The sequence below is a fragment of the Aythya fuligula genome, chromosome 16, assembly GCF_009819795.1.
Source record: "Aythya fuligula isolate bAytFul2 chromosome 16, bAytFul2.pri, whole genome shotgun sequence".
Taxonomy (NCBI): Eukaryota; Metazoa; Chordata; class Aves; order Anseriformes; family Anatidae; genus Aythya; species Aythya fuligula.
The window spans coordinates 1,414,907-1,434,151 of NC_045574.1; the positions used below are offsets into that span (position 1 = coordinate 1,414,907).

At 36.9% G+C, this 19,245-nt stretch overlaps 1 protein-coding gene across 7 annotated transcripts in view; it reads left to right on the forward strand.

The window, feature by feature from the left end:
* Nucleotides 1–19,245, forward strand: part of ZMYND8 (zinc finger MYND-type containing 8) — a 63,584-nt gene that overhangs the window by 17,783 nt on the left and 26,556 nt on the right. For 6 of the 7 annotated variants that reach the window (XR_004253968.1, XM_032198628.1, XM_032198626.1 and 3 more), the window contains 9 exons: nucleotides 7,366–7,514; nucleotides 11,000–11,218; nucleotides 12,101–12,214; nucleotides 13,494–13,586; nucleotides 14,744–14,831; nucleotides 15,399–15,454; nucleotides 16,610–16,687; nucleotides 17,084–17,199; nucleotides 18,277–18,758. Coding sequence is in view for 6 of the 7 variants with exons in the window: in XM_032198628.1 (XP_032054519.1) it covers nucleotides 7,366–7,514; nucleotides 11,000–11,218; nucleotides 12,101–12,214; nucleotides 13,494–13,586; nucleotides 14,744–14,831; nucleotides 15,399–15,454; nucleotides 16,610–16,687; nucleotides 17,084–17,199; nucleotides 18,277–18,758 (1,395 nt within the window). In the remaining variant the exon portion in view is untranslated. The remainder of the gene's footprint in view (nucleotides 1–7,365; nucleotides 7,515–10,999; nucleotides 11,219–12,100; nucleotides 12,215–13,493; nucleotides 13,587–14,743; nucleotides 14,832–15,398; nucleotides 15,455–16,609; nucleotides 16,688–17,083; nucleotides 17,200–18,276; nucleotides 18,759–19,245) is intronic. The other variant, XM_032198630.1, reaches the window with a different exon arrangement.

The window sequence follows — 19,245 nt, forward strand, 5'->3', positions numbered from 1 at the left end:
AAGAAAGGCATTAGACTATTCTACCAGCACAACTAAATCTGAAAGAAAATGCCTTTGCATTGTTGTTTTCCTGTCTGTTCCTTATTTTTCTTAAAGTTATATCTTACATTGCCTCCAGAAAATCTTTTGGCATTTCAGTAACTTGTCAGTTGGAAACAAAAAACACAAAAATCATAATTCAGGTAAGTTTTTGTGTGTTTTATGAGTCACCACTTGTTTATTTGAAAATCCCTAATATTTTCAGGCTTGAGCCACAGAAGAAAATTACACTAGTTTAATGTAAATGTAAAGTAGTTTTCAAAATCGGTTAACCAAACATATATTTCTCTGGGATCATTATTGCATTGGTTCAATCAGTATTGAATCAGTACCTTTTTCCAGTTAAAGTGTAGTTTGGATTTGGCAGTAACTGAATTGCAGTTCAGTTCTTGTTTAGCTAATAGCAGCTTAACCCTTTTCTGACCTGAATCAGACAGCTTTGGAAAAAACATAATATGAAAGTGAGAAGGTATGACATTATGGAGGTAAGCCAATAAAGAAGAACTTAAATTTTACACCTTATTTTCTTCTTTGCATACTAGAGCTAAGGCGCCACATGCAGTGTCACAGTGTACTCCGCTGGTGGCAGTTATGTGAGTAACTGGAGTAAGAAATGGGAGTAAGAAATGGAAGCCAAAGGGCAGAATGCTAAATGCTTCTGTTACCCTCCTGGTTCAAGCTGTGCCTACGTATGTATGCTCTGGAAATAAACGCCCAAGTCTGTTCAGTGAGTTATGCTGAGGGAGTTACTTGCTGGAGAGAAACTCAAGCTCACAGGTCATTGAAAGTACTTTAAGGATGTTGTTTCCAGGAGGGAGAGAGAATTCTTCAGGTCACTGCATTGGGAAAACAAGGATTAAGGCATGATCAGCACTTCACAGTAAGAGCAATTTAGTTATGGCTTCCTTCAGGTGCGTGTGGAAAAGCCTCGTTGAGAACTGCAGCTTATAGAAAAGAAACAAAGCCTGACATTGTTGTACATACTGTTTGTGCCACGTGGTGATGGCAGGATGAGAAAAAAACTGGTGCGATGCAGTTTTTGCTGATCGCTCCGAATGCAAACAGTTCCCGTGCTGAGTAAGCTCCATTCTACTTTAATGAAAAATTTGAATTCAGAACTTGTTTGGGTTTTAGGTTTGATCGCTTTGGTTAAGTTGTGGGTTTTGGTTTAGCTGACACTGCTGCAGTGTTTCTTTCATGATAGCTGTATTAGCTCAGCTCTCTTGGGATATATGAAGCGTGTGCCAGCCAAAGGAGTTCTTCTGCCAGCTTCTGTATGTGATTAGCTGAATTGGAAAACAAAACAAAGAAGGAAAACTAAAAATCTCAACAAAACAAATAACAACCCTAATCTGTCACTTGTAGTTGTACCTGTGTTAGGATTTTTATTGTCATAGTTGCTTAAGGAGGTGGAGAGAAGCAGATGTATTTTTCTCATATTTAGAGGACATATCTTATTTGACTATTTGTTGTATTGTCAAACTAATCTGAATTTTAGCCTAAAAGGAGTAGGAGGCAGATTCACTTGAATTGAAACAAGTCAAGTAACAGTAATGGTCTCAGACATACTGTATTGGTTTAATTCAGCGTAGGCATGTGAGAAAATAACTGGTCCTACATGCAGGCTACTGTTGTAGAAAGGGGAGGGGTAGGAGGGAAAAAAATCATATTTCTTAGTGCCAAAGACAACTTAGAACATAAAATGTGTTTTTTTTTTTTTTTTTTTTAATTATTACTTTACACAAGCTTAACTACATTCTGCTGAAATTTTGTATCTTATGCGTACAGAAAAATTTCTCTGACGGCCAACGCAACATTTCTGCTAGGCAGCACTGCTGAAATAGCTGTGCCCCTATGTAACTCCAGGAGTAGACGCTTTTCCTGGTATTGTCAAAATTATGTGTGGGGTTAAGTTAGTGCAGCTATTCTGTATGAAAAAAACTCAGGATGGACAAATGCTTCTAAATTTCTCATCCTTCCCTCAGTTGTATCTTCCATTTAGCTTCTTTGTGTTTTTCAGATGTTTTTCATATTTATTTACAATTTCCCTGATTCTTAATCATTATCTTGACATGTTACCAAGCTTTTGGTCAATCATAAATCACTGTATAGCACCAAATTCTCCATACAATCATGTGGAAAGAAGTCAAAACAGCTGCTATTTTCTATGCAGTTACATATTTTTGGGAAAAAAAAAGTTAAAAAAGTCCAGGAAATGGAGAAAAAAATACTTGTCATTACACCTGATAGGTCTGGGCTCACCTGTAGAGTATAAAGCTAATTATAATTATAAAGCTAATTATAAAAGACTGATTGACACAAGTTAATGTAGAGCACTACAACTTCTCATTTACAGAAGTTCTTCTACTACATCTTTTCCGTGTTTCTTTATATTTTCTTCCATACGTGTGGACAGTGTATGTCTTAAAAATGCTTAGATGCAGCTTCAGTTCACTTCTTGAACTTGAATCATGAGTAAGATATAGTGGCATCATGGAGCTTTTTGAGCATGTTTTCTCAAGGTTTTTCTACGTTAGTAACTATGTAGTTTCTTGATAATGTTTTACTCTGTCCACTCAAAAATATGCTATTTTCAATAAATGTAAGCTTTATAAGCAAGCATTCCAAGGTTATTAAGACTACATTGTATGTATCGCTCCTATTTTTACATCAATGTCATTTGGCCGTTTTCATAGCTGAGGCAAGTCATTAATTCATTATTAGTATATGCTCAACTGCTGTTCAAAATCTTTCAATTTCTGCCTAGCTTGTTAACCTTAGCTCCATTTGTGCAAATCATTATTGCAGCCAGTCTTTTATTTCTTCTTATTGACAGTTTGACCTTCACATTTGTTGAAAATACAGAGGTCATCTGGAAATCTATTCTAGTTTTTCATTGTGTCATTGACCCTCTAAGATTTGTGCTATGTGACAAATTATCTCATCTTTGAATGAGATTCAGTCCAACTTCAATTTCACAGGGCATTATTTTGTGTACAGTTTTAAAATAAACTTCATTTCCTTGGCTCTTTTAGGAATGTCTAAAGAGAACACATCAGTGGCCATGTTATTTGTGGTATCTGTGGTTTTGTTGTAGAAAGGAATTATATTTAATTTGTTCTGACAAGCTCTCTTTCTTACAAGCAGGCGATCAGGCCCAGTCAGCATGGGTTTATGAAAGGCGCTGGGTGGATGAGGGAAAGGCTGTGGATGTGGTCTACCTTGACTTCAGCAAGGCTTTTGACACCGTCTCGCACAGCATTCTCCTCAAGAAACTGGCTGCTCTTGGCTTGGACTGGCGCACGCTTCGTTGGGTTAGAAACTGGCTGGATAACTGGGCCCAAAGAGTCGTGGTGAATGGAGTCAAGTCCAGTTGGAGGCCAGTCACTAGTGGCGTCCCCCAGGGCTCGGTGCTGGGGCCGGTCCTCTTTAATATCTTCATCGATGATCTGGACGAGGGCATCGAGTGCACCCTCAGTAAGTTCGCAGATGACACCAAGCTATGCACGTGTGTCGATCTGCTTGAGGGTAGGAAGGCTCTGCAGGAGGATCTGGATAGGCTGCACCAATGGGCTGAGGTCAACTGCATGAAGTTCAACAAGGCCAAGTGCCGGGTCCTGCACCTGGGGCGCAATAACCCCAAGCAGAGCTACAGGCTGGGAGATGAGTGGTTGGAGAGCTGCCAGGCAGAGAAGGACCTGGGAGTGATGGTGGATAGTCGGCTGAATATGAGCCAGCAGTGTGCTCAGGTGGCCAAGAAGGCCAACAGCATCCTGGCTTGTATCAGGAACAGTGTGACCAGCAGGGCTAGGGAGGTGATTGTCCCCCTGTACTCAGCTCTGGTGAGGCCGCACCTTGAGTACTGTGTTCAGTTTTGGGCCCCTCGCTACAAGAAGGACATGGAGGTGCTCGAGTGGGTCCAGAGAAGGGCGACGAAGCTGGTGAGGGGCCTGGAGAACAAGTCCTACGAGGAGTGGCTGAGGGAGCTGGGCTTGTTCAGCCTGGAGAAGAGGAGGCTCAGGGGTGACCTTATCGCTCTCTACAGGTACCTTAAAGGAGGCTGTAGAGAGGTGGGGGTTGGTCTGTTCTCCCACGTGCCTGGTGACAGGACGAGGGGGAATGGGCTTAAGTTGCGCCAGGGGAGTTTTAGGTTGGATCTTAGGAAGAACTTCTTTACTGAAAGGGTTGTTAGACATTGGAACAGGCTGCCCAGGGAAGTGGTGGAGTCACCATCCCTGGAAGTCTTCAAAAGACGTTTAGATGTAGAGCTTAGGGATATGGTTTAGTGGGGATTGTTAGCGTTAGGTAGAGGTTGGACTCGATGATCTTGAGGTCTCTTCCAACCTAGAAATTCTGTGAGTCTGTGTGATTCTGTGTGATTATGCTGATGTTGGTTCATGTATATAAAATCCCAGAGCTCTGTCCAGTCCACCTAACCTCAGCTGCCTGATGAAAGCACCTTAGTTAGCAGCATGCCCAATCTTCCCTGGCTGTATGGTAGGCAGAGGCAAGTAAACTGTGTTGTTCTCTGGAGATCTAAATCAGGCTCCATACGCATCTCTTGCTACTGGCTCTGCAGGCAGAGTAGAGTGACAGCTGTTCAAATTCAGGTAGCTCTGTAACTATGCCTGAAGGCACTGGGGATTAATACAGGCTATGGGAAGGTGACGTGCTACCCAAGAGGACTGGGAACTGGAAGGAGCTGGGACACTCGACTAGCCTGCCCTGCTAATTGAGAGCCCTGACAAAAACAGTGGCAGTGGCTTCAAATCAGATACCTGAAATATTACCTCCTCAGGCCATCTGCCAGCTCCTCTGGTGAACCTTGTTGTGTCTTAGGCATGATTCACTTCTGAATGGCACCTAAATTGCCCATTTTAGCCTAACTTTGATTTAAGATGATCGGCTGTAAACTGGAGCAGGCCCAGGACATCTGCCCCAGGCAGATTAGATGGGAGTGCTACCTACCTGCTATGGTTATGCTGGCAAAAGTGTTCTCCAGTCTTTAGTCTTGTGAATGTTTTTGTGTATCTTCCTCACACAAGGTTAAATTGATTTTGATAGTAATGCTGATGAGGTTAATACTGCCTTTCATTTTGGGATCTGGGAGATGTGAAGAATTATGGAAGTAAAGTGTTATCCGAATACGTTCAGCTCTTTATTACAGCATTCTGGTACCTGTTTTGGGGAGGACTGAGGAGACCATGGGCCTACCTTGTAGCTCAGTGACGCTTTCTCATTCAATAAATACTTAAAATTCAGACTAGGAGGCATTTGTGGGGAAAACAGTGCTCATCCACTGCCCACATGACATGGTCTAATGTTGTGTTTTTCAGTATTTTTCTGTTTGGGGACACCTTCAGTATTCTTTTTGTGTTAAATTTCAAACTATTGACAACATACACGCTCTGATAAGCTGATAAATTACTGGCTGTTGTTCTGGTACCTTTCTGTTGTTCTGACGTTCATTAGAGACTTCAGGTGAAGCGTTTCAGTGAGTTCTGCTGGCTTAGCAACCTGATGCAACTGAGCCCATCATTCAGTGAGGCCTGGAAGGAAAGATCACATATCCAGGAGGGAAGGGATAATAGCATCATCCCAGCCAGCAGTTTGATTGACTTGGGCTTCTGTCAAATAGCTGCCAAAAACTACTCTGCCATAAAAGCTGTCAAGGTGGCTTCAGTCCCCAAAGCAGCATTTCCTGTTTTCTTCCTTTGTTCTCACCTGTGTAGCTGCTTTGCTGAATGTGTTACATGCACATGTGGCTGTGCAGTGAGTGGGACCACAGAATAAAGAGCTGCAGCGAAAAGTTAGTTTTTAGACAGATTTTATTTCTCAATGGCTTTGCGTGCAGCCACAGAAACACTTCTACTAGCACAAGTGAGTAGGGAATTGAAAATACTGGAGTGACTTTGGGGAGGTTTCAGTTGTTTCTCTTTATGAGAGTGGTGACTTCTGACCCCTTGGGTTTTATATATCATTTAATTTTGTTACACACATCAAAAACTTAAGAAAAAATGAAACATTTTTTTTAAAAAATCTGTTAATCTTTCACTTGTTTTGTCAAACTTGTTTCACTGAACTATGATTGTCGATTGCAGCTGATTGCATGCTTGTGTTTTTCTGTTTTTGAAAAACATTAGTACTTTGTAATTAAGCTGAGCTTTCCGTATTCATTAGGAGTCATTTAAATTTTGTTCTGAGAAAATGAAGTTGCAAATGCTCACATTTTCACCTGGGATATTTCTGATGAGCTTGTCAGTGATTTTTTTTAATATAATTTATTTTTCTTAAGTGTATTAATAACTTTTTAGCATAATTGGAGGAGTGAAACAGACCAGAAGATACACAATATATGGGTAGACCTGTTTCAATTTCCTCTATCTGTCTCTCAAGAATTTTTTCAGTTCATAGCCACCTGGGCATACACCAGGGCTACTTAAGTTGCTGCTATTTAGTTTAAGCTGCTCGATGAGCTTACACTAAGATAGCAAACCACGACTAAGAGCAGCTGAGACACAGGCACATGTTCCCTTCTGGCCAGCTTTGTTACCTGGAGTAATAACTTTCGGCATAGATTGTAACTGTGACTTATTAAACTGCTCTAGTAACTTGCTTGGTGAATGCAAGAGCTGCCTGCGAAGGACACTAAAAAATTGTGTCACTTTCTTTTTGTTACTCTATCTAGCTGTCAAAAGTTACTACTTGAGTGGTAGCCTTGTCTTAATTTTATCTTTTTTACAATTCAATTTAGCATGTACTACAAACAACGAAGTATTTGAAGCAATATTATTTTCAGACTATTGGACAATTTGATTTTTTCTATTAACACATTTCAGTAGGTATATTTAAATATTGGAAATAGGAAGAGTGTATGACCTTGTCATTTATCATGTTATAAATTCTTTTGTTTATCTTCCTAAATTGCATTGTGAAGTTGTCAAAAATTGTTATTTTTATTCTTCTTTTAAGGGGTATTGCAGAGATTTGCACGGAACAGTGCTCTGGGCAAATGCTGCAAATTCTGTTACACTACAGAATGTAATTGTTACACTTCAAAAGATACTAAAATTTAAAATTATATGAATGGCCAGAATTCCATGGGGGGAAAAATGTAATGTTAATCTAAATTAATATATTGAGAATTCACTTAACAGTGGCACAGCTTAGCAAGTCTATGATTCCAGTTTTTTAAGTGACTGGATGAAAGGCAATTGAGAATTTTTATTCTATTCAGTGGTGGAGTATGAATGACAAACTGTATCCTTGTCTGAATGTTGTTCATTGATATGTACTCTTTAAGAGTGTTGCTTGTATCTGTTATAGATCCTGGCTCTGTCGAACGCACAGCACAAAAAAGGAAGTTTCCCAGCCCTCCACATTCCTCTAATGGTCACTCACCACAAGATGCATCAACAAGTCCTATAAAAAAGAAAAAGAAACCTGGTCTATTGAACAGTAATAATAAAGAGCAGGTAAGAGAAGTCATGGTCTTGTTATGCTAGGATGTGAAACAATGAAGGATTTAGAGACAGATGAATAGGTGCCATTTCCTCATTAGGAAACACAATTTTCGTACTATAAGAAGTATACACTTATTGGTGAATACAGTGGGTGTAGGAGTTTTTTAAGTTGGATTTGGGTGGGCTTTATTTTTTATTCTGCAGACTTTTTTTTTTTAAGAGAGAGTACCTGTGTCCTGCTTTTTATTTCATAAAACTAACAAGACATAACCAGTAAGTGTTATTTTGAATAAAAGGATTATAAAGGAATATAGAAATAATAACAACAACACTAAAAACTCTCGTTAATTTAAACCATTAGAAGGAAGTGTTTGGGGACACTATCTACTAGATTAAGAAAGATACCACAGTGTCAGTGAGAATCTATTCTCATTTCTACTACCAATTATTAACAATAATCCAGCTGTTCCCTTGCTTGGTACTATGCAGATTCCCTCTCCTTCCTTTTAATTGGCAGACAGTATACACTGCTATCAAACTGGATGAATCAAATGCTGGCAGCATTTTTCAGTTCTCATGTTTGAAACGTTATTTTCAATGTCTTCTGAATACTGAGTTCATAGCATTTGCTGTAGCTCTTAGAAGAACTCCAGAGGACTTTGAGAAATTCTGGTTCAATGTATGATGCAAGTGAAAGAATTATGTGAATTATGTTGGATACCAAATGCTAGAAAACAGCTGTATCATCCCGGAACAGATTACATGAAAGCAATCTTTAGCCCTACTGAAATTATTTCTCATCTAATTTACAGATAACATACCTCTGTGTTGTTCAAAGTCCTTTTGCATGTTAGTACATTTTTGCCAATATCATGAAAACACAGGATTAAGTTCTGTGGCTTAAAGCATTTTTTCCTCATTAATAGCATCCATATTAAACATTAGTATGATACAATTGCACTGGTTAAGAAAGAAAATTAAATTCCTAATCACTGCAGTTATTCTGGAACGAAAACTGTGAATAACTCAGGCCAAAGAAGTCTTTCAGTGTTAAGTATATTTTATTGAAGGATAATTGGCAGGTCCAGTAATAGCATGTGTAGGCATTGTTGAACTAGTTTACTGTGGCCAGTTTGGCTTTTACTGTTCTACACTGCAGGCTCTTTAAACTGCTCCACATCCTGGACACTTGCTAGTGAAACTGATGAGAAAACAAAGTTTTTCTTTCAAGACTGTTAAAATTTAAACTCCTAAAACATTTTGCTCTGATTAGTACAACTGAAAAGGTCTTTTGATGTAGTTGAGATTTTCTGTTGTTTTGTTGTTCAGATCATTTTTGAATCTTATTCTTTTTTTTTTTTTTTTTTGTCCTTAAACTTAGCTCAGGCAAAATAAGCTGATAGATGTCTAAATGATAGGAACATCCTTGATCAGACAACTAATTCCTCCCATTTTCTAGCAGAAATGGACTCTTTTATTTAGATATTAGGAGATCATTTTTCTGTAGTGTCTTACAGATTTTAAAACAGGATCTTTAATTCTTAGGATTTTAGTGTGGATATCCACTTGAAAATCAAAGTATGCAATAAATTTTACTGGTAATTTGCTTTGTCTGCAGTTGAAGACAACGCCCCATAGTTGCATCTATATATAAGTATAGGCTATTGAGATTTTGGTCTTATAGCTGTGGTGCATGCAACTACAAACAAAATCTGCTTCTGAATTGTAAACTGCAGCTTTCTCTTTTTCACTCTGTGTTTACATGCATCTTTCTGTCTCGGTTTGAATGGCATAATAATACATTAGAAATGTAGGAAAAGCCTTTTCTTATCCCTTTTATTCCAGAGGATCTCCTTGAACCTTTCATATAAAAAAACTTGTATTATATAATTAAACATACACAGAGAAAGTACAGAAAATAATACCTGGTCCATTTCTGTGGTGGGAGCAAGTACCTTTTCACTGGCTGTATTGTCTGTAGAATAGGAAATGCAGACTGTCAAAACATAGAAATTCGTGTGAACCTGTAGGTAGCAGAACACTTCTGGAATTACAGTGACATTCCTTCTTTGCTTAAAATACTATACAGTATTTGATAATTACAGGTAATATCTCTTCTGATGTATCTTTTGAGATATAATCTTTAGCTGAATTGTCATAGAATATCACTTCTGCACCTTGAACATCCTCTATTCATGAAAATAATTAGACCTTGTCCTTTGTAACGTAATAAATCTAGAAAGATCACAGTCCAAACTGGCATGATAATGGTTTGTGGTTTTTAGTATTTGTCCTGTGTGAGTAGTTTTGTACAGGATGCTGCAAGGGTTTGGAACATGTGTATTGTTCCACTGTTTTATGAATCACGTAGGCATGTGACAGTTTAAGGGCTCAAGAACTTGTGGAGCTGTTAATTGGTGTAGGAAGCACACAAAATTTCCTGAGAATCAAACAAAACGCTTCTGCAAACTACAAACAGCCAGTTGGATAGTTAAAATAATGTCATGAACAAATGGTTTTATGTCAAACAAAAAAAAAAATTTACAGTAAATAGCTTAAAGATAAGATTATTTCCCTCCATCCCCTCTGCAGCAAACTGTGCCTATAGTTAATACCAACCAGTGAACTTTAGTTCCTTTGTCATTGATAAACAGTACTTATTTTCCAATAAATGTTATAATCTCTTCAAATTCAATCTAATAAACTTTGGGTCTCTGTTGACCCGTTTTGGCTATCCCAGGATCTTCAACTGTTGTGTTTTGATATCAACTGTCATCTTTGAGCTATTTGAGGCTCAAGTGAAAGTCAAGTTCATGCAGTTTATGAAGTTAACACTGTTTTCTAGTGCAGGCAAACCAGTGGAGATTGTGAGTCTTAAATTTTGATACACATTTAAATGGTAGATTAAATCTTTTCCAGGGTTCATGCTGCTTTGGCACACCCTGTTAAGGATGTGAATCTGCTCCTGTATCACCCTGCTCTGTGGTTTGGCTTATCAATTAAAACCAGCACTGTCTTTCTTGATTTTAAAAAGTTGTGAATTGCTGCAACTTAGGACAGATTTGCATCATGTTCAGCTTCTTGTTTCATGACTAACTTCTTCAGTTGTCCTAGGTTTAGCCACTACTAAATCTCTCTCAGTATTTAGCTTCCAGAGTCCCATGGAATTCTGAGTTCAGAGGACATATAACCTTTATAGCTACACTCTTTTCTTGAAGATAAAAGTATTTACTGATATTCGTTGGATTGTGTGACCTGCACATTATGTCCTCGCCACAAAAATTTATTTTGAGTGTTGAGTGTAATTCAGCATTTGTTATCTGAACGAGAAAGTAAACCTCTTTATGAATGATTTTGTGCAATGAAAAGGATATTGTGCTTACATAAATGTTAATCAAACTCTGTAGATTTCTGCTTGTTTTATATAATGAATATTATTATTTGAAAAATGCAAATTTGTTTTGAAACCAAACCTGTTTTTCTTGCCTACATTTCAGTCAGAACTAAGACATGGTCCGTTTTACTATATGAAGCAGCCACTCACCACAGACCCTGTTGATGTTGTACCACAGGATGGACGGAATGATTTCTATTGCTGGGTTTGTCATCGGGAAGGCCAAGTCCTCTGCTGTGAACTCTGTCCTCGGGTTTATCATGCTAAGTGTCTGAAACTGACAGCGGAACCAGAGGGGGATTGGTTTTGCCCAGAATGTGAGGTTAGTTTGTTATAAGGAGTGGATTTCTTTCATGTGTGTGAGATAGAAGCAGCTTTTTTACATTCCTGAACATTTGTTGTATTCCTGTATGACCTCTTGGTAACAGTATCAGAAGAATTTGTACAAAAAAGGAGGCATCTCTTGTTGCTTCCCCACTTCTCTGTATGTGTTCCGGGATTGTGTTTGCCTTCTTACCATGACTCTTCAACTTCCTTTGTGTTCCTATCTCTAGAGAAGGCCTCATTTCAAAGAGTGATCCCTTCATCACAGCTCTAGTTCTGAAAACATTCTTCATTTTCAGCTAGTTTAACTTATGCTTCTTCCTTTGGGCTGATAGCTCTGCAGCAGTGCTTGAATTATTTGTCGCTGTAGGGTTTTCGTAAACAAGTGAATATTATTATTATTACTACTATTTTTTTTTTCTGCAGGGCTAAGGAAGAATTTAACCATTCCTCTCCAATGATTCCTGGGGAGAGAATAATTAGCATCATAGTATCTTCAATGAAAGTAAATTGGTTTATCACATGCTATTCTTTGGCCACTTAGCATATTAGAGCCCAGGTTAATTTCTCACTTATTCACATTTCTGTGAACTTGCATTTTATTGAAATTATGTATTCCCATATTCACTTTGTGTGATATAGAAGATGGATGCAGTTTCCAGTCCTTTCCCTTTTTTATTTTTTTTTAAACTTTTGTTAACGTATTCAGAATTAAAATTGAGTAAAACAATTATCTGAAGTACTTATGATGCATCATCTGAAATGTTTTGTTTCATAGGACGTAATTATTTTCTTCCATTCAAATGTTGGGATGTTTTAATGGAGAAGAATTCACCTTGAAATGTTTGCTGACAAAATATTTTGTAATCTTAATTTTTAGAAAATCACAGTTGCAGAATGCATAGAAACACAGAGTAAAGCTATGACAATGCTCACCATTGAACAGCTATCATATTTACTGAAGTTTGCACTACAGAAAATGAAACAGCCAGGGGTAAGGAAGACTTTTCTGTATTCTTGGATCATATGCTTGTCATAACACTGGATTTTGCTTCCTTTTGTTGATCTTGAGCCTAGCATATTTTATTGGACTATATATGACAACTTCTGTACTGTCTACCACCTGGTGCAAACATTAGTTAAGACTATATATATGTTTTTGGAGTGCATTTAAAATTTAATTTTTAATGCAACTTCTGGAGATATTTGCAGTACACCTAATGAAACTACAGCATGGCTTCCCAAGGGGACTTTGTGTTTTCTCACTCACTGAAAGTGGACAGTGCTATTTCTGAGATACAAGGGGAGTGACAGGATATGATCTCTTACCAGTCCAGGTACATGGGCAAGATTGTAAGCACAGACACTGTTTGGTAATTCATTATAACGATTGAAATACTAGCATCTGTCTATTAGGAGAAATACAGTTTTTTACCACAAAAGTTAGTAGTATCATATGCTTGTAAAACACTGAATGTTTTCCTCTCAGTGTGTTGAAAACCTGTGCCATCAACTTGCATACCAGTTGAGATTGCTGCTCTATGAATTTTTGTCTTGGAGGCAAAATTGTTTCCTCTTGACTTTTACCTCTCTCCACAAGTCTGTCTCAATCCTCAAGATCAACGTGCTTCTAAGTTTCAGATATTCCAGTCACTGATTCTATGATTCGGTTTCTGGTCACTCTTCCTTCACTGCGCAAGCTTTGTCTAGTTTTCACACATGTGAAGAAAAAAAGTAAATCAAAGTAAGATGCTGAGATGAATTGCCGTGGCTTGCTTTAACTCCTGTTCCTTTCTTGTACCTATAAATAAGTTAGAGGAGTCTGTCTGCAATGTTACAGTAAAATACGTCGGGAAAACCAGATGCGTGGAATCATGGGCTCTTTGCAACTCTGGTGTCTCTATGATAAGTATTGTAGCACAACAATAGTGGCACTTTCTGGAAAGGTTACTCTTTAGTTTTGATACACTTTAGCTCTTCAAGTATTTTTACTCTGGAGTGGTCAATGCTCTTCTTTTAGGAGGAGGCATTAGAAGCTTTAAGAGCTGCTTTTCAGAAGCAAAGTGTCAGTTTTTGTTGATATTGAGTCAACAATCAAAACATTTTGAAAATGCTAGAAAAATAGAAAAATAATGTTTAATGAATGCTATAGAAATATTTTGCCCTTTAGGCATTTTACTAATAACCTGTTGTTTTTGTGCCTGATTAGAAATATACGTATTAATGAAACTGTTCAAAATTAAGATGCAGTGTGATTTTTTTTTTCCTAACAGACAGAGCCATTTCAAAAGCCAGTTTCACTGGATCAACACCCAGATTATGCAGAATATATCTTTCATCCAATGGACCTTTGTACATTAGAAAAGGTTTGTATGAAGCACGGAGAGGAAGATCCTTTCAGTTTGATTGCTGTGGTTAAGATACCTGGAGTGTTTGTTGGGAGGCAGGAAAGAGGTTGTTTGAAATTTTTTTTTTATTGTATTTTTTTTTTTTTTTGCTTATAAATGCCAGTTCAGTTATAGCTTGAAAATAATCATATGCCCACTGAATGAATCTGCTATTTTGTCTGAACCAGTAGCAAATGCTAAGGAAAAACAGTATGAAAAAGACAAACTTACACTGATGACCTCCTACTGTATAAATGCATCTAATTCCAGGGATCATCCTGTGGGGAGACTTCGTTAATCAGAGTTTGCATTTGATCATCATGTTTGTTAGCTATTAATGGATCACTGGTACATTGATTTGTCTTGGGACCATGTGAGTGTATGACCAGGGGTCATTCCAGACTTATGTACTGATCATTCAACAAATACTGTAAGCTCCACTGCACCTGAGATGTGGAAGAAAAATGAAACAGTAAAGAGTTGGATTATGGTAGTTTGATTGTCAATTCAGTAATAAGCTAGGTGCTTCACATCATGACGTTCTTCATTCTCCACCATGTTAATAAATAGTGGAGCACTGCAGAGCTTTGCTCTGCTACTACTTGGTGAAGAGTCAGCAAGCATTTTCATTCTCTGTCCCTTTACAGTGGACGTTGATATCTGTGTTATAAAGGTATGACAAATCCATGTGACTGATTTTATCTAAATGAATTACTTCACCCAGATGGTAGGTTGGAATATCACACATCCTGTCTTATGTGGTCTGGTGAATAATTTTTTTCTGAGCCTTGTAAAAATTAAAAAAGCAAGAGTTCTGTGGAGCAGTAACATGCCAGTAGAATAATACTGTTTGAGGAAATTAACGGATGGTGTATTTTTTCCCTTGGTATTTTTTTTTTTTTAACATTGAAGAATTGAATTTAGTTTTATTAAATTGATTTAGATCAGGTTTTCAGAACAATGAAAAACCAACATGAATTTGATAGATTCTTAAGTATTTAAAATTACAGGCTTTACTATAAATAAGTATTTTGTTTTATTAGTTGTATGACTTATGGTAGGAAACTGTTCAGGAAGAAGCTTTCACTTCTTACTCATTTCTGTTTCCTGATACATTTCATTTTTTTTATTTCCAGAATGTTAAAAAGAAAATGTACGGTTGCACTGAAGCATTTTTGGCTGATGCCAAATGGATTTTGCACAACTGCATTATTTACAATGGGGGTAAGAACTTATGCACATGTGTACTTATGTCCTTGAATATGAAATTCAGGATTAGATAAAGTAATAGATCAAATGGTAGATTTGCTTGCAAATGCTGAAAGTATCTTTTGGCTAATTATTATAGTTCCTAAACACAATAATTTTTTAAAGAGCTGACATACATATAATTTAGGACCAAATACTGCCTGTGCTATCACTTGCTCATTCCATTTTAAACTTTTTTCAAATTGACGATACATTGCTTTACGATTTTGCATGATGCTGTGCTTTATAGGAGACCTAGTTGAGGAAATGATGCAACATGTTAATCACTTTACAGTGTATCAGTGGTGGGCAGGCTGCAGTTGGATTAAGGGAACACTTTAACAGCTTCACTGTATTTATTGGGAACAGAATTGTTTGCCTATTTCTTTTACAAGTATGTATTTTGTGTATACTGGTTTTGCATTATCTTCTTAGATGTTCCCTTTTGTCTTTTAATACAGACTTTTAAAACTAAAACCTGTTGATTTTATCACAATTTTAGCATAAGTTTTCTTGGTTAAAGCATTTTTCTTGTTTCCCCAGGAAATCACAAATTGACACAAACAGCAAAAGTCATCATCAAAATCTGTGAGCATGAGGTATGTGTTCCCCAGCTAATTTGATTGTTCTATCTGTATTTTTAAAGTGGAAACACATTCCATTGCTTGTACTTGTGATTGAAATAATGTTTTTTGTTGTGTATATTACATAACTCTAATTTGCGTAGGCTTTCTTATGTTTAGAGATGCATATCCATGGCCTATGGAATGATTTTGAAAAGGGCATTGCTAAAGTGTCTTCCGTTAGGATATTCTCTCTATATAATGAAGACTTTCAATGGTGGGTGGTGGGAGAAAGAAGACATATGGAATCTGCACAGACACTTATCTTTCCAAATGAATGCTTGAGTTGGAAAAAGAAACACAGATTTTCTGATCTATAAATACATTTTTTTGTGTTTCATCTGCCGTTACTATATGGAAGTCCTATGAATAAGTACAGAAATGACTGCCTGTGTTTTTAGCTGATCATTTGCACTGATTTTATTTCAGTGGCAATTTGTAATGTTTTGCATTACAAATACTTGCTATTCTAAATGTAGTATATTTGAACAGTGTTTCATTTATAAATTATCTGATGATCTGACACTTTGTGCCAAGTGTTTTCCTCACCCCTGAGTTGACAGAGCAATATGCATGATATGCATTAAATTCTGAGATTGTATCTTCACAGAAAAAAAATGCATGTGTAACCTGAGCCTGGTTTCTTACATGTTTTTTGTAATCTGAATATAAGGAACAAAATATTTATTTTTTTGTTCTGCCTAAATTGCTATGAAATGAAATGCCCAATTGAGGTTATATTTTTGTGTCTGGAACAAATGATGATAAATCACAGAATCACAGAATTTCTAGGTTGGAAGAGACCTCAAAAATAATTCTTTATCATTGGAACAAATACATCAACAAAGCAAGAATATTTTTTTAACTGGAGTAAATGACAGCGTAGCACATAATCTGAAGAGACATGTAAAAATGTGATTAGATCATTAGCTGGAAATGATACATTACAGCGGTAGAAAAAGATGGGTTTCTGTCAAAACAGTGTTGAGTTCATGACAAGTAATGGTTGATTTATGACCATAGAATTGTGGGAAAATTATGTTAGTAAATTTGATTAACTTTATAATATTTGTTAATCACACTTTAGGCAGTGTTTAAGCTACTAAATAACCATTTGTTCTTTCTTTTCAGATGAATGAAATTGAAGTGTGTCCGGAATGTTACTTAGCTGCTTGCCAAAAACGAGAGAATTGGTTTTGTGAGCCTTGTGTAAGTTAAGGGCTACGGTAGCCTAGATAATAGATTAAACAAAGTTCTCATTTGACTCTGACTTGTTATCCTCCCATTGTTTTCAACCTGTGGTGGTTACTGAGGAGTTAGTGAGTCAAGGAAAACTGCTGAAGTTTACTGAACCACTGGCTTGTGGTTGTGCATCATGCAAATCATGGTCCTCGTGGAAACTGAAGCCCATTTAAAGATGTTTAGCTGTCAGATTGCATACTTTTAGTGAGAAATACCTGTTAAAGTTGTCAGCAAGCAGTTTGCAGCCTCTCAGTCCACAAATTCAGGATATTTGCTCATGGGTCATCTGTGGTACTTGCACTTAGAGTTTTAAAGGTAATACTGCTTGTATCTTCTTCATGTGTGTTTTACCTCTTCCTCTAGAGCAATCCTCATCCTTTGGTCTGGGCTAAACTCAAAGGCTTTCCATTCTGGCCTGCTAAGGCACTGAGGGATAAAGATGGGCAAGTTGATGCCCGTTTCTTTGGCCAACACGACAGGTGAGAATTTAACCAAAGGATGTTTTTGGCTGTAGTTAAAAAATTCATATTGTAATTTTGTGCTCTTGGAGTTTTTGGATTCTGTTTTTTTGAAATGTGACCCTGACAAGCTATATAATACTGTAGCCTATGCATTTTTGTAGAATGCAAGTCGTTTTTGTAAGACCTATATAATCTCACTGAATATGCACATTAATTCCTGTGACTGTGATTTTGTGCTGCAAAGAACTACAGTTCTTAAGGGTGGAACCAAATATTGTGTAAACACTACAGGAATGAACACACAACTGTGGATTTAAAAAATGGACAAAAATGATCTGTGTTGAAAATGCCAGCTTTGCTCTGAAAGGTATTAATTTTTCTGTTCCTGTGAACCCTCAGCTTAGATGGAGAAAGCCATGGTGAAGACTAGTTGATTTATAATGAATTAAAAATACAAATCCATATAGTTATAAAAACATGTGCTTTAAAGCTGTACGGGGCCATGAAACTATTAAGTCAAAGTTTCCCGAGCTTCCTTGGAAAGCAAAGTTTTAGAGTCTGGCTCATTTCATGATGAATAAAATCTTTCCAGTACTTGTTGGAGAGAAGCAATTTTTCCTCGCTTGGGGAGTTTGATTGCTCTTACATTAGGTGTAAAAATAGATTGTTATGTATTTAAGAATGTTATTTTGAAGTCTTTTTTTTTTTTTCCTGAACTGTGTTTTTCTGTTTCTCTGCTAATTATGAGCAATGGAAAGATTGTTTAGTAACGGTCATCTTACAGTTCCACAGACTATTTTGGTTAAGTATGTTTCGTCATACTTGACCAATGTTTATTCCTGTTTTATGTGTTACTGGGGAAGTGTAAGATAAGCTAGGAATAATCTAAGACAAGCAATTACTTACATACCACAGCTGAAGCACTGAGCTGTTAAAAGAAGGTGGAGGTAGGCCTTTGAAATTACCTGAGATGTGCATATCTTTATGACTAGGATAAAATAAATCAAAATTTGAAGAAAAATAATAAAAGTTGCCAAAGTCAATTCGCAGTGTGAAATGTAGTCATATCATCTTTTTTTTTTTTTTTTTTAATAGGGCCTGGGTTCCAATAAATAATTGCTACCTCATGTCAAAAGAAATTCCTTTTTCTGTGAAAAAGACTAAAAGCATCTTCAATAGTGCAATGCAAGAAATGGAGGTTTATGTTGATAACATTCGTAGAAAGTTTGGAGTATTTAATTATGCACCTTTCCGGACACCATATACTCCCAACAATCAATACCAAATGTTGTTAGATCCTGCAAACCCAACTGCTGGAACTGCAAAGACAGACAAACAAGAGAAAATCAAACTGAACTTTGATATGACAGCATCGCCCAAGATTCTAATGAGCAAGCCTATGTTGAGCAGTAGTACTGGTCGTAGGATTTCGTTGACAGATATGCCACGGTCACCAATGAGTACAAACTCATCAGTGCACACTGGATCTGATGTTGAACAGGATGCAGAGAAAAAAGCAACTTCCAGTCATTTTAGTGCAAGCGAAGAATCCATGGACTTTACAGAGAAAAATACAGGTAAAAAAAAGAAGGGGGTACAAGACTTCTGCATGTGTTTAATTTACTAGTTAGAATTGTTATGATTAGGAGATATTCTATTTAAAAATTGATAGCTCTTTTTCAAGGTGTTAATTAGCGTTCCCCAACTGAATAGCTAAAATATGATAAAATTACAGTTGTACAGGCAGTGTAGATAAACAGAAATAGGAGCAGCAAATACAGAATTTGGACTTTTCAGACTTACAATGTAGTGAAAGACCAAACAGTAGCTAATTTTGTGTTGCTCATGCAAACCTTCCATCAAATTAAAATCATCACTATCTAACCCCTCCAATATGATATGTTATTTGAGTGTCCATAAAACTGCTTTTGTTGAAAGAATTTCTTTGCGAAGGAAATTGAATCTTTTTTTTCTTTAACTTTTGATAATGCTTTAAAAATTGATTGGAGATAAACTTTTACCAGTGCTGTATAATGGGTAGCTTAACTGCAAATAATTGTTCAG